At 42.0% G+C, this 15,871-nt stretch overlaps 1 protein-coding gene across 12 annotated transcripts in view; it reads left to right on the top strand.

Annotated features, from left to right (window-relative positions):
* The window catches only part of ICA1 (islet cell autoantigen 1), a 163,776-nt gene that overhangs the window by 42,808 nt on the left and 105,097 nt on the right, over nucleotides 1-15,871 (top strand). For all 12 annotated transcript variants that reach the window (XM_020888190.2, XM_020888186.2, XM_020888183.2 and 9 more), the window contains exon 6: nucleotides 1,991-2,189. In XM_020888190.2, the coding sequence (XP_020743849.2) occupies nucleotides 1,991-2,189 (199 nt within the window). The remainder of the gene's footprint in view (nucleotides 1-1,990; nucleotides 2,190-15,871) is intronic.

Below are 15,871 nucleotides of genomic sequence, written 5' to 3' on the forward strand. Positions count from 1 at the left end.
CATAGCATAGTATTTCATCATCTGGGCATGTCATGATGCATTTATCCCAGGCCCTCTGTCCGCTCTGTGTCATTTCTACCTTTTTCTACTAAAGAATAACCATCTTTGGACTAGACTTTTAGGTATTCTATTGATTATTCTCATTGGGTCAATTTTAATGAATGGAAACATGGGCTGGTCTTTCACCGAAGCTTGACATTTCCAGTTATTGAATTTTTTCTTGGTCTAGACTCAGTCCCTTGTACCACAAGTGAATGGGTTTTCACCTTTCTGATTTTATGTGAAGCAAGTTACAGGAAGAAATGATGTGACTTTACACACCTTTTTCTTTTCTTCAAAATATTAACATCTATCATCATGTCATTACATCCTCACAGGTTTCTAACTTTACAATAGTCTAAGAAATGGAGACTATTTTACTCACAAGACTCTATATCAGCCAGTTTTGTAAAACTGGCAAACTCTAAAAGCAGAGACAGAGGAGACCAGAAATGAACAGGATCCTTTGAGGGGCAGCTGAGGGCTCTTTCTTTAAATAGGAGCCTCCAATTTTATAAACCTTCACACCAGCGTTAGTTTTACTCACTTTATTTGGTAGTCATTGCTACAACAGCCCATTCAGTTTGATGAAAAGTAAATATTAAATTTAATCCAGTGGTGATAAAACACAAGCTTACTTTATGGCACAACTATACGTCTTTGAAAACAGCCCACAACATCTAGGTAGGCTGATGTGAGCCAGCTATTTTTAGAGAAGTGCTGAATATTTAATAAGGATGCTTTACAGACGAGGAAAACTGGAGAAAATAGTAAAGGGAATCTTTTTTCTTTTGAATAGTTTGTCCCATCTATAATCTTAGAGGGCTGTGTACATGTGAGGCACTGCGATGTTGATGGAACTGCCAAGAGCTGACTCCAGCTCACTGACATCATTATTCCCTTCAGCTTAACAAGTTTGCCCTGAAATTGAGATGTAAATACTAATCTTTTATTTTTTGAACCTATGCCCTGCAACTTCATGGAGATGACTGTATTTTAAGTGTATAATTCATCTGACATTACTCATTTTGAGGAGGAAGATGGAAGAAGCCATATCCTCCTCCCCCTCCCAAATGAATATTTTATCCAGATTTTGATATGTATCCTGGGTGGGGAAGATCCCCCGGAGGAGGGCATGGCAACCCACTCCAGTATTCTTGCCTGGAAAATCCCATGGACAGAGCAGCCTTATGGTCTACAGTCTGTAGCATCGCAGAGTCGGACACGACTGAAGTGACTAAGCACACAAACATTTTTTAGCTGAATAAATGATGGTATGTTATGAACAATATTACATTATTTTATACTCACTTTGTTGTATCATATACATTCATTTCTGATACAGTATCCTTAAGTTTTCTAAAATGAGAATCAAATCACATGGCATATCTGAAAGCGCCCAACAGAGTAGACCCTCAGTAAATGTACTTGTCCCCTTCCTAGACCATTTAATGATGCTTCTGCTTGTCCTTCATTCTCTGTGACTACTGAAGCAAAGAGCAGACGCCCTGGCCTTCACAGAGTGATCCAGAATGACCTCATCGCGCCCATGCCCATCCCTTCTCAAAGGGCCAGGCTTCAGGAAGGCAGAAGGCAGGGAGTGGCCAAGGGCAGAAACGGGAAATGGTCATTCCTTGGTGTTCCCCTGTGAACAAAAGATGGGTTCCAGCTTTAAACAAGTACTCTGCCCAGGCCTGAGACCAACCCCAATAATACAGATGGAGAGACTCCCCAGAGATACTGTTAAGTAACAGGAATTAGCTTGGATAACCGTCTCCTGGTTGACTTAGAAGTTACATACGTTTCAGTTTCTATGTCTGCAGATATGTCTGCAGCCTGGAGTATGTTTCACGCACTGTTCTAACTCGTGAATTTAAGATCGGTAAGTTGTCAAGGATTCAAATTGCTGGCCCTCTCGGTTTCAAGACTGTGGCCTTCCCCTCTGGTCTAGGTTGGCTCTGAGAAACCCTCTGTGCCGCTTTCACCAAGAAGTGGAGACTTTCCGGCACAGGGCCATCTCTGACACCTGGCTGACGGTGAACCGCATGGAACAGTGCCGGACTGAATACCGAGGGGCGTTACTGTGGATGAAGGACGTGTCCCAGGAGCTTGATCCAGACCTCTGCAAGCAGATGGAGAAGTTCAGGAAGGTAGGAGATTTCATGGGGGTTCCTGAAACGGGTACCTGCTGGAAGGTAATGAGACGTGAGTGATTTGAATCCCCCTAGTGAAGAAGACGTAACTCAGAACACCAAGGAGGCAATTAATCATCGCTGGTGTCTCTGTCTGTGACAGAATACCAATTAATGTGATATATAATTCTCTAAGGATAAGATAGAAGAGACAGCTGGAAATTGCTGGGATTTGGTAACTGATTTTAATTGAAGTCAGATTTTCATATAATGTGCACTTTTTTGTAAGTCTGTCACTTCTAAATGCTTTTTCATGCATAACTAAAAATCAAGATTAGATCAAATGAAACTGGAAGGTGAGAACAGACTACTGGGGAAATCTTTTTTAATTGCTAATGAATATTGAAATTAATAGAATAATAATGTTCCTTTGTTTGATGAGAAGGTTTGGAAGCAGTGGGGTTGACTTGTAGGATTAAATAACGTGGCATTGACTCCATCTGCAGTAGACCCTTCACATATTTGTATGAGCAAAATAGATAGCTGAGGAGATGGCTATGTTCTTAGATTTCCCTGAAATGAATGGTGAGCAGCAGAGGGACGATGTTTCATTGGTGTTTAGTGTCCCAAGTCCATTTAGCTCTTTGGAGATTGGTCATGCAAGGATATGTTACACCACTAGGTGGCAGTCATACACTGAATATTTATGAAAATACAGAGAGGTTTTTGTTGTGTATAATCTTGGTAGGTCTTTGTTTGATCTACTTGGGTATATTTCAGGGTATGAAAGACAACAAAAATCTAGCAAATGTTAGATTTGACATAATATTGTGTCAATTGTCTTACTCATTTCAAATGATCGATTTGTAATTGTGATATTGCTTAAAATCCTTAGATTTCTAAGTACATCATTTCAGAGCAGTGGATGGGAAACCTTTCTGGTATGTAGGAGGTTAGATGGTGTAGTGGGGGAGATGGGGGGATATATGGGGTGAGGGAAAAGAGGAACCTTCTGTTGCTTAAGAATAGGGTCACCAAATGTTGACCCAGGTATTAGATTGACAAAAATCCTTTTAAAAGGCAAGTTTTACTGTGGTTTGTCATTTGGAATCCCTCTTATATGAAGGGACTCAGAGACCATTTTCTTTCTGATCATAGATGACATTAGTGTTTTCTCAGTAGCCAGTTCCTCAATAAGACAAGTTTCTGAGCTCATGGAAAATCAGACCTGAAAAGTTCCTTAAAGATGAGTTAGTGAAAGAGAAAACCAAGGCCCCAAAATAGTAAATGAAACTTTCCAATGGTTGATAGCTAGATGTTGGAGAGCCCAGGCTACATTTGAAATTTCCTGGCTTTTTAATCAGGCTGGTAATTTGGTTTGTCTTTGACATTTTATTTGGAGATTGGAAGAAGATGGAGTAGAGAGGTGAAAAAGGAAACAAAAACCCCAACATTATCTGCAGGGTGCAAACCAGTCACTCTATATTTACTGCCTCCTTTAAGCCTCACAATAACCAAGACACAGACGTAATTTTACAGAGGAGGAAAGTGATACCTAAGTAACTAGTACAGGATCAATGAAATGACAGGAAAGTGAAAAATCAGAATCCTAGAAAATAGGAATCATTTTTTCTTCAAGAGGAGAATAAAGGGGAGTTAAACAGCATACCTAAGATTGACAAAGGCATTTTCATAGTTACAACCCTCCTGTGGTTATTCATTCAACATAAATTTACTGAGCACTTTCTGTGCCAGGTAATAAACGTAAAATTATTCCGGAAGGCAGAAGAATTTTCATGTGAGATTGTATTTGTTTAGTTTTGTTACGAAGGGTGGTTACTAGCTGTGTAAGGATAAATTAAACCAAGAACGCTTCGTCATTGGTTTGAATGTCGAAACATTACCCACTCTCTAGTGTCATCTATCTGTTGATTTTGGAAAATATAGGGTTTTTTTTTTTTTAATTCTTTGCCATGCAGAAGTAGCTGAAGCAATGCCTTCCTCCACAATCCTGTGTGTGCTGGATTTAATTTAATAGCTGAACCTGGTGTACTTAGAATTTCGGGAAAGAATTTTTTTCTTTTAAAAAAAGGGAGTCTGTATGCAAGTGTATACTTGATTAGACTAGCCTCTCCATGAGGATAGGAACCAGTTTAATTCTCTTTACTAACAATTCCCAGGCCAGCCCAGCACGTGACTCTAGTTAGCACCCATATCATGGCCAGATGCCAGCTGTGCCATTTGCATGCCAGATTCATGCCTTCTCACACCTGCAGAGCCTTCCCACCCCGTGCAACTGACTTTATAATGTTTGGGGAATTGACATATATGGTTTTGCAAAGTAAGAAGTAGCACTATGGGTTTGTGGCTTGCTGCCCTCTTCAGAGTGAATTTAAAGCGTGGAGGTTGCTGTTCGCTTGGAGTTCATAACATGAATCTTAACTTGGAGCCAGCCTTAGTGTTTTGTCCCAGCGGGATTCCGTTTTAAACAGAGTCTCCATTTATCTCTCCGGGAAAGAGTTACCGAAAGGCATGTCTGAGTCCCCTGCAAGAGCAGGAGTCACTGTGTGTGTTAGGGGGCGGTTAATTTCCTCAGAGCCAGCTGCCTGCTTCCCTTTTTTTTTTTTTTTTTTTGGAGTTATTTGTGGTTTTTTAAAATTTCTTTTTAATTGGAGGATAATTGCTTTACAATCTTCTTCACATTTTAGCTGATGAATCGTGAATTAAATTCTATTCTTTGAGTTCATACTTTCTGGGGAAACAAAATTCTAATTCATACCTCACAAGCGGGACCCCTCTGGTTGCAGTCTGTAGGGTACCCTCATATATCTATTCATTCATCCAACGAATGATATTGAAGGCCACCTCATGCCAGACCACGTGCAGAGGGATACAGCGGTGAGTGAGCAGACACAGGGCTGCCCTGCTGTCCCAGGCAGTCACTTGGAGACAGAGCAAGGACACACAGTGTGGCAAGATGAGCTGTAGCCCATGGTATGGCAGGAACACCCCTGACCTGGCGGGCTTCCTGGAGGAAGTGGCATCTAAACCACCTGTGAAGGATGAGCCGGCGGGGGGCGGGGGGCGGCGGGGCTGCAGAACAGAGTCCCAGTCTGAGGAGGCAATGTGGACAAAGGCCTTTGGGTGAAAGGAAACAACACATTTCGCTCCTTTTAGGCCCCTGCAACCAGAGGATGAAAAGCGAAGTGGGGGTGGGTCATGGTCCGGGCAGGTAAGCAGACCACAGCCAAAGGGGCATCTCCCCGAGGGCCAGGGAGAATGAAGGGTGTTGAGAAGGGCAGACAGGTGATCCAACCTGTGCTCTCACAAGCCTGCTCAGTCTAGCACGGAGCGGGCACTGGAAGTGTCCAAGCCTTGAGGCTGGGCAAGCCGCAGACGAGACAGGGTGCCCAGGGAGCCAAGAGCGAAGTGGACCAGGGAGAAATGTCCTGTTCTGACCTCCACCAGACTCCACAGCAGCCCCATGGTTCATTACAGAGCTCTTCATTTTTTTTTTAGAAACAAACAGAATGCATACAAATAAATTAATAGCGAGATCAAACGTACTTTCACTTCCAACTGAGGCTTTTTTCCCCTAGTGTTTTCGAGATGCTAAACAACTTTTTTTTTTAATGACACACAGTGAGCATGACTGACATGATGAATGAAAAACTTAAAATTAAACAAAGTAAATGATCCGTTTTCAGGCTGACACCCTTTGGGGCCAGGGGCCTGGCGACAGAGCTCTGGGTGGCAATGTTAACAAGCATTTATGAAGCGCTGTCTTTGGGGAGGGAGACACAAGGTGGGAAAACCTGATGCCGGCCCTCAAGAACGACCCTGCTGGTCATCTGTTCCCTGTCAAAATGACCATGGTAAGCAAGACACCTGGAGGGTGGCGCCTCCTGGAGCTGTCTCCTAAAGACCGAATCATGGGAAATGGATGCATTTCAATGGGTAGAGCTGGACTCTTGTTGGAAACCCCTCCTGACAGTGCAGTTCACCCCAGGAGGGAAATGGATGGGAGACAGGGCCACAGAGTATTTTATGAGCAGTTACAACGTGTGATATATGTGCCCTTTGAAGGCAGAGTAAAAGGGTATAACTTAAAAATAGAAGTCAGCTTCTTGTAGCAGATTACATCAGCTTAAGTTGTGAGCTCACACAAGAGCTTTTGCAGCCTGGTGCCCTTGAGAGAGTCCTCCTGTGGTCAATTAAGTGTCTTGTTTTTCTTGAAAGTCAGAAATGGGATAGAGGGTAATTATTCTAAATGGAATGAAAGCTGTGTTAGGTGTAAGAAAATAGTTCTGAATCCTCTAAAGAGATGAGATGGAAATGTCTATGCAGGCATTTGGATTAGCTGGAGTCCTTATAGACAAGGACAAGGGAACTGGCGTTTTAATGAGGGCCATTTATTAAATGTTTTAATGAAATCCTACAGCGTTCATCTTGCATTTCATCACCATAATTCAAAAGGGTGTCGAAAAGGTATTGTAAAGAGGGTGGAAGATAACACACGGGTGTTCTCAGGCTTGTAGCTATTTAAAGAGTGTTAGGTTTCGGAGAACTGTGAATTCACTGAAGTCGTATTATCAAAGGATATGTTACCATGAGAAGGTTTATTAACAAGTGGTGGTGGCTTAATAGGCGTCGGGTGCAGGGGGAGACCTTTTAGGGCCATCCGTCAGTGGTGTCCCATGCCCTCACTGAAGGTTTGGGTCTGCAGAGCTTGGTCAAGGACTAGTAACGAGCAGTATTGACATCAGAAGGATTTTTCTTCCTGTGGACAAAGACTTGGGTTAATTAATTTGACAGTATCATTACTTACTGCTGAAATCATTGGTCTTTGTCAGAGGTCAGGCTCTTTTAGCAATTGAGGGCAGGTCCCATGGGATCTGGAGATGCCAAGTAATGCAGGCAAGTCACCGCCCAGCCATCTCCCTGTTCTGTGAGAAAGGCCTTTCCTTTCTGCCTGGGCCATCCAGCCTTTGGGCCTAAACCCAGCATTCTGCTGCTGTTCAGGGCCAGCCTCAGGGCTCCACCCAACGAGTCATGTCGAGCGAGTGCTGGAAAATGTCAGGATTGGGTCCATGCGATAAACCAGCACGAAGTGTCTATAAAGGCCCCACTCGGGAGGTTTGCCCAATTTGTACATAAAAGCAGAGGGAGCCCCATAATTCGAATGTTGATGCCGATAATACTGTCCCAGAGGCCTCTGAGACTATCCTCAGTTGTTTTCATTCCTTTTTGTTTATTCTGCTCTTCAGCAGTTATTTCCACCATTCTGTCTTCCAGCTCACTTATCTCTTCTTCTACCTCTAAGTCACTTTAGTCAGGTCCGACTCTTTGTGACCCTGTGGACTGTAGCCCGCCAGGCTCCTCTGTCCATGGGATTCTCCAGACAAGGATACTGGAAAAAAATAAAAAAAAATTAAAAAAAAAAAAAGGATACTGGAGTGGGTTGCAATGCCCTTCCTTCTCCAGATCTTCTGCCTCAGTTATCCTCCAGTTAAGCGGAAAAAAAAAAAGAATAAAGATTATATTTACCCTTACACTGTGAAAAAATAAAAAATGTTCTTGTGAGAAAAAAAAAAAAGCAGAGGGAGGATTTGACCCCTTAGCACCCTGTCTCTTCTGGTTCTAAAATTCTCGGCACTGGCTTGAGCTCTTTGATGAGGTGAAAGTCCCTCCTGTAAAGCCAGCACATGCTACCCTATCTGCTTCAGAGTCCCGCTTTCACTTGTTGCTTTTTGACGTGTGCTGTATGTCTGTTTTGGATGTTTAGTTAGGGCGCCTGTTTTCTGTGGTGCCCGGGAAGGCTCAGTCTAGCCGCTAGTCTCCATTCCCCGGGCTGCCGTTTCTTGATGTTGCCTAAACACCGTAGGAAATACACGCCGTGTTCACGTGGTGCAATGTGGAAAGGGTGACAGATGGTGATATCCCCCCTTGCTTTCGTTTCTGAATTTCATGAGATGAGGCCTTTGGGGCCCTGTGTGTCTTCATTGATTTTTCTCCGCCGAACTTGAAGAGCAAAAATTAATTTCAGGGTTAGGCCAACACCATTTGGAAAAGCAGGCACAAAGCGGCTAACTCTGGGGAAGCTGGGTGCTGGCTAACTGCTCCTAGCGGTTGGAAATAGGACGAAGGAGCATGACCCGAGTGGGGTGGCTCTCGGGGCCTCCACCCTTGGTGGTGGCCTGGATTGGGGTGATAAGCCAGTGGCGATTTCCCATTCACCCAAGCAGGCGCAGGTGCTGGCTGAGCACCAAGCTGTCTTCCAGCTGTAATATTTTTCCTTTTCCCCTCAAATCATTAAGCTCTAAAATGGTGAAGCCCATCAGCAGAGACATACGCACTGGAGCAGGGCGAACCTGACCTCTTGTGTCGCGTTTTCCTCTGACAAGCAAGTTACGGTCCTGTTGAATTTGTGTCCACGGGGTTGCTTCGGTTGTGTCTGACTCTTTGCAACCCCAAGGACCATAGCCCAACAGGCTCTTCTGTGCTGGAATCTTCCTGGCAAGAGTGCTGGAATGCTGGACAAGGTTGCCGTGTCCCTTGCTGAGTTTACTTGGTCTTATTCCTGTTGCTTTAATCTTGGACTCTGGGGGTGGGAGGGGAAGGAATATTTCACTCCTAATTTTTGGGTAGAGGAGCTCTTGGTGTTCATAGACTGTTAATATTTATCTCTTACTTAGATATTAATACTTCCGCAAAGGTCGGAAGCCTGTAGCCCATGGGTGGGCCACCTAATTTTGCAAACGTTGTTTATTGTTAACACAACCACGCCTTCATTTATTTATTGTCTGTGCCTACTTTCACAATAGCATGGCAGAGTTAAGTGGTGGATGACAGAGACTGCAAAGCCAAAATATTTACATTCTGCCCCTTTACAGAAAAGTGTTTGCTGTCCCCTGATTTATCGGTACCTGCGGTACATGTTGAAGATGGTTTTATGTCATAAAATGTACCATCTTAACCATTTTTAAGTCTCCACTTCAGTAGTGTTAAGTATATGCACATTGTTGTATACCAGATCTCCAGAACTTTTCATCTTGAAAAACTGAAACTCTATACCCATTGAACAACCACTCTGCCTGAGCTCCCCCTCCCCACTGGTACCTATCATTCTGCTTTTTGTTTTTAGGACCCTGATTACTTTAGATTATCTCAAGTAAGTGGAATAATGCAGTATTTGTCTTTTTGTGACCAGCTGATTCCACTTGACATAATGTCATCAAGACTCATCCATGTCGTAGCATGTAGCAGGCTATCCTTCCTTCTTAAGGTTGAATGATATGCTGTTGTATGTACATTTTATTTATCTTTGTTTTTTTTTAAAATCATAGACATATTTGAGTTTCTTCCATTCTTTGGCTTCCCTGGTGATTCAGAAGATAGAGAATCTGCCTGCAATGCAGGAAACCCACGTTCTCTGGGTCGGGAAGATCCCGAGGAGAAGGGAATGGCAACCCACTCTGGTATTCTTGCCTGGGAAATCCCATGGACAGAGCAGCCAGACAAGTTGCAGTCCGTGGTGTCACAAAGAGTCGGACACAACTGAGCGACTAACACTTTGGCTATTGTAAATAAGGCTGCTGTTAACATCGGTGTGCAAGTAACTCTTTAAGACTACACTTTGAACTCCAAAAACATGATGAATATCTGGTTTTAGTGTTTTAGTGTTTTATTTAATCCTGTCATTGAATAAAAATGAGACTCAGGCTATGCAAGCAAGGAGTCATTTGATTTTAATAATTATCATCTTGGAAGATACTATCTACACATACTAATTCATTATTTATTAATTTCTACAAGAATCATAAATATTTCTATGATTTTTAAAAATGAACGTATGTAATACCATAAAAGCTAATGTGTAGATTAGCTAAAGCTAAAGCTAGATTTTTTTTTTCCCCTCTGTCTTAAAAGAGGTATCAAATCTTTGCATGTGGCGTTTCTCTAACTGTTTGTGGGGAAAGCTTGCTAAACTCTCACAATGGACTCTGGACACTAGTTCATTAACAAAGTGTGAACTGATCCAGTCCAAGATAGTTTTCCTTTTGCCAGATTGTCTGGTTTTTCTTCCTAAGACTTAGATGTCTTGGATAGCATATGCAAGCCTGGTCTCAAGAATTTTATGGACGATAGTACACAAAACATATGGATTTTGCTGAGAACCATCAGGTTCCAGATCAGAATCTTGTAACCATGGCTTTCTCAGTGCCTCAGCAGCTCGAATGTCTCAGATGGGTTGGTTATTTCCATGTTTCATCACATTGTGCTTTTGGTTGTGGGGGTCAGGGGATGGCTGGTGCCCACGATACCCTCTCCCCTTCCCCAAAACACACACTGTTCCATCTGCCTCCGTCACCTTTCAGGAGCTCCTGGAGAAGGTGTCATTTTAGATCACAGTTTAATGGAAAATTACTGCATTCAAGTAGCATGGTGTACTAGTTACTGTTGCTATAGTTTCAGTCTCCAAGCCTGTCATGTCTGCATATCCCTGTAGATTACTGTCTTCCTTTTGGTTAACAGCTCAAGTGTCATCTTTCCCAGCTATTCCTCTTATTCTCTCATGGTAAATTGGTTGCAGTTTTTACCACCATCTTCAAAAATTTTGTATAAAAGAAGACTGTTGCACCTTGCTGGATTAGCTTAACACCCTCTTTTTAAATGTGTCTGCTTTGGGGATCTATTCCACTATGATATTATTTTTATTTTACAAAATGGTGATTTTCTTAGACACACAAAATGGAATGAGGATTTTATATAATCTCAAACAGCAGTAATACATCTGCTATTTCCTGAGTGCCAATAGCTTTACAGTCCTGTAAGATACTTTTATTAGAGTTAAAGCGATTTTCAAATACATTCTTCTTTCCAACCAGACTTTTCTGTGACAGAAGAACATAATGATTTGATGGTTGTCTACATTGTCACTTTTAAGTCAGACTGGATTTATAAATTGGCTATGGAGAGTTAGTATTTCAGAAAAAAAGCTCTGAATCACAATTGCTTTATGAAAAAACAAACAAACAAGGAAACTTGGGTTCTGTGTTAGTTTGTCATCAAGGGATATTGAAAGAATTTGAAAACCAAATTTTAAATGATTAAATTGTTTTTGTGAGCCCCCTAACAAAGCATCCCTGATGAGATTCATCCAAGCAGTGCTGGCCTCCTAGTGGAGTCATAGACAGTCAGTGGTTACAGAGGTCTTCCTGTCTGTCAGTGAAACTCATCTTCATCTCAATTCCAAATCCATCCATACATTAGTGTTCGAACTATCACAAGAATGAGTCCATTGAAAACTGGTGTTTTCCATTCACAGCTCTGAGATTTAAAAAAAGAAAAAGGTATCTGTGATTCTTTGGTCTCCAGGGAACAGATGCAGTTTTAATCTCAGGGAAATTAGCCAAGGAGGTCTATATATGACCCAGTGTATGACCTGAGTATGGTTGCTCTGCTCGCTGAATCATGTACGATTCAACTCACTCCTTTCAGAAGGCTTCCTTTTACCTCCCTTAATGAGTTTTTGGTAAAAGGAAAACCTTAAAAGAAAGCATCAACGTATATGTGGTTACCCTTCTAGCATAAACTTGTTCAGGACAATTCCAGGTAGAAGAATATTATCTCCCAAGTGAAAAAATTCCATTTCCTGTTCAACAATTATCCCACACTTAATCATCACACAAGATAAATGAAACTCATATATAGGAGCCCTAAAATCTCTTACACTGGCCAATTTTACATGGACTCAGGGCGCCCTAAGAAGAAGCAGGCCCTTGAAAGGCCATATGTATAACTTTGAAATGAAATTCCCACATGCATTAATCAGGCTTCTGTTGTTCTCATCAAATGAAATATGATTTTCGGGCTTGGTAACACTTCACAGTTGATTGGCTCTTTCTATCCCGCGACCCATCTATCTGTCCATCCATCTATTTAAATTCACTCCCCAGCTGTGATTCTGAGACAACCATTGTCATTGAGATGCTGATTCCTGACTGTGGTTCTTCTGCTGACTGCTGACATTGGAATAAGGGGTACCACTCAAGATAGATTAATTATATAAACAAATGAAGGATGGGAGTTTTTTTCTGCTTTGTTCTTTTAAATCTTTTTTTTTCCCCTGGGCCTTTAGAGATGGGACTCTGCATTCTTAGGAGCAAAAATAGTTCATGGGTATTAGTTTATGTTCTGAGAGAGGTCCAGGCAAAGAGACTTGGGAAATACCCACATCTAGGGAGGAAGAACCATATGGAAAGCCCATAGATGCCTGTATGGGAAATAAATGAAGAGATTTCTCAAATTGAATGCTGAAAAGAAGTTAGCAGAGTTAAAATGTATTACATTTAGGATCTCATTCCCTTTCAATTTTTTTTTTTTTTTTTATCTTAAATGAGGGAAAGGAAGAGACAGGAGGACCTGGCAATAGTAATTGCTTCTGAGGCAGGGGACTAGATTAGAGAGGAGAGGAGAGGAGATAAAGAGATGAGAACGAGGTTGGAGTTATACTGTATTCCATCTTGTGCCTTTTAAATTTTGTACCATGTGCATATGTTATCCTTAAAATAATAATGTATAAAAAATAATGAGAATAACTGAGACCAGAATGGGAACAGATAAGATTTGATAAAAGAAAGGGATAATGACAGAAAACTCCCTTAGTTTGACAGAAATGAGGAGGGATTTTTAGTTTGTTTTTCATAATCATAAAGGGAAGAGGGAAGACGTGTTAGAGGCAAAGATGGGAAGCTGACTTCCCAAGGTTATGTCGTAGGGCAGCTGGACGCAGGAGGTTGGAGGATGAAGTCATTCTCGAAAGCCATCAGCAGGGAGAGTCATGTCAGGTGGTCAAGTCACTGAGGAATAAGACGATCAAAACCAGTGCCTGAGGGAAACCTACCAAAATCAAGAGCAATGAGAATGTTTCTTTTAAAAGCCTTTGCTGTTCTAAGAGAACTAGAATAAGCAGAGTTGGGCTTCTCATCGGGTTGGGAAGAGATGAAGAAGCAGAAAGATAACTTTTTCCATTCTCCCTCAATTGCATCCCAGAAGAAATGAGTTCTGTGTTTTGCACCAAATAAGAGCATAGAGAAAACTCTTTCCCAAAGAAGAATCCAAGGGAAAGAGGACTTCTCTTCCAGAGGGGATTATCTCCACATTTTCCACCCAGGCTGGGGCCTCTGAGTTGGGTTGCAGCATTGCAGCATCTGTAGGTTGGTGTTGGATCTCTTACTTGGTGGGGGGCAGGGGGAAGGGAGTGGGGTTCTACTGGCTTTAATGACCTTTCCTGTGTTCTCCATCCGCTTCTAATTCTCGTTCACAATACTTAACAGGCTCAGACAAAATTTTCCCCTACGGCATCTCTGCACGCTTTTCTCTAAATCTAGCAATTTCATCAGTTCCTTTTTAATTGGTCGTCTTCCAGGTTTTAGAAACTACGAGTATTTATGCTCCTGTGAGCCCTACTTTTGTCATTAACATTTCTTAAGAAGTAATATCAGTTCTATAAATCCATCACATCCTTTTAGCTTCCTAGTATTTATTCCTAGTTTATTTTTTAATACTCTCACAAAGGCCTTCTACTGCTCAAGTCTAGAGACAAATGGAAATATATGCAGATTCTAAACCACGCATCTTTTTGTGCACACATTATGGCCTGGGGTCCCCCTCACACAGTATACATGTCAAAATCAGAAGTGCTGGGGAAGGCATAAGGACATAGTTGCTCCCCGGGCTTCCAGAGTCTGCAGAACAGACTCAGGTTTCCCTGGAATTTTATCATGGTCACCATAAATCAAGTGTTTGAGAATAAAAAGTTGAAACACATCTTTAATTTTAAAGCTTTCCATATCTTCCTCATCCAGGCCATGTAGGCGATACTTCCTCACCCTCCTTCCCCAAGCACTGCCAGGAAAAGCCAGTGATTTGTAAATTGAAGCTATGTCAGCGAAAGCTTTTATTGCTACTTATTATCTGGGCCTGTGTCTGCTTTTAATTTTAATTCTCTGCTGAAAGAACTAGCTTTGCCTTTAAAAATGTTTGCACGTCTTTTACTCTGTGATGAGAAGACAACAGCTAAAAGTAGTGATGTGAAGCCAGACAATGATTAGATTTCTTAAGTTAGCCCCCTCTTCCCCATCCATAGTATATTTTAGGTTTGGAGCAAAACCTCTTGTATTCTATATCAACCTACTTGTCCCTTTTCTCTCCTGGCATGTCCCCATTTCCCCCACCATTTTGCAGTTTCAGCTAATAAATCATGTAAGTAAAGTAGACATTAAGAAATGGATGTTATGAAAGAGGGTTTTGAAAATGAAGATTTGATCAACTTTTTCAATTATTCTTTAATCAAGAACATAAGAATAGCCCATTTTAAGAGAATGTTAAATACAAGTTGTGTGGAAGTCAAAGCACTGCTCATTTTTTGCTTAAAGCTATCTTTTTCATGGTACAAAAGCACAGCAGATATTTAAGCTCCATATTGAACAATATGATAGGTTTATTTATGTTAAGATAATTAACATATTTGAGTTTTTTCCCAGCCTAAGGTTTTTCTTAGCATTCTGTGTTATAGATAAGATGTACCAGCAACTTAAGTATGTATACAGTGCAGGATATTTCTGGTTAAATATTTGTAAGGTGTCTTCAGTTTACAAAGCTGTTCCATATTCATTACTTGGTTGGAGCTACACAGCAGCTCAGTGAGGGCCTGAATTCTTTGTCCTGTTTCATAGCGAGGACCACTGAGGTGCCACAGGTCTGACTGACTTGCCCACAGCCACACGTGTAAGGCAGGATTCGACCCAAGCCCTCCAACTCCACAGTCAATGATGTTGCCGCCACCTCTGCCCTGAGTGCTTCCAAATCCAAATCCGATACATGGATCCTTTGTAGTGCTCATTCACCACAGGGGAAAATGTTTCTGTGGTAGACAAGACCGAACCTCGCATTAACGTAGCAGCCACCTCTTCCGGCACATTCCACATTTTCTGTTCTCATTTTCCCTGACCCCAAGGGCTTATGTTCTGTGTTATGCTTGTAGCATTTCTCCCCCTTCATTTTATTCCGTGAGTGCAATTTGCAGTGCAAAATGGCTGGTGTCTCCACATCAGTCCTGGGGGCCAGGTGCTTGAACCCTGCTGCGGTGTACTTTTTAGAGCCCCCAGGCCTGAACAGACAGGATAAGGCTCAAGGATGGAAAGCTGACATCACAAAAGCCAGCACCTGGCCGAGGATCCTGTGTGTCAGCTTACAGGCTTAAAGCCAGTGCACTGCACAAAGGTTAATACTCATAAGAGGAGAGTACCAGAGAGCCTACAGCAAATAGTCTCAGAATGATAGGTGGCCTCCTGGCCCATTTCCAGTAAAGGACATTTTCCTAACCCTGAATTCAGGCCTCTCTGGCCTGGGTTGTTTAAGATTCCTGAGGAATGAGTAGGACATGGAGAATCCTTGGTCCCAACTAAGGATTCTGATTCAGGAGGCGGGAGGTAGAACCCAAGAATATGATTTTTAATGAGCTTCCAAGGTGATTTCCTTGTGTGGATCACACCTTGAGACATATTTTCCCAGCACACCACTGTGGAATAATTGATGCTCCAATAATGACTGACCCATCCAAAAAAAAAAAATGATTTTGTTCTGTTTAATAAGACATCCCCAAAGACAGGTGTCAAATGTATAAACATTTCCTA

The sequence above is a fragment of the Odocoileus virginianus genome, chromosome 1 (assembly GCF_023699985.2).
Source record: "Odocoileus virginianus isolate 20LAN1187 ecotype Illinois chromosome 1, Ovbor_1.2, whole genome shotgun sequence".
Taxonomy (NCBI): Eukaryota; Metazoa; Chordata; class Mammalia; order Artiodactyla; family Cervidae; genus Odocoileus; species Odocoileus virginianus.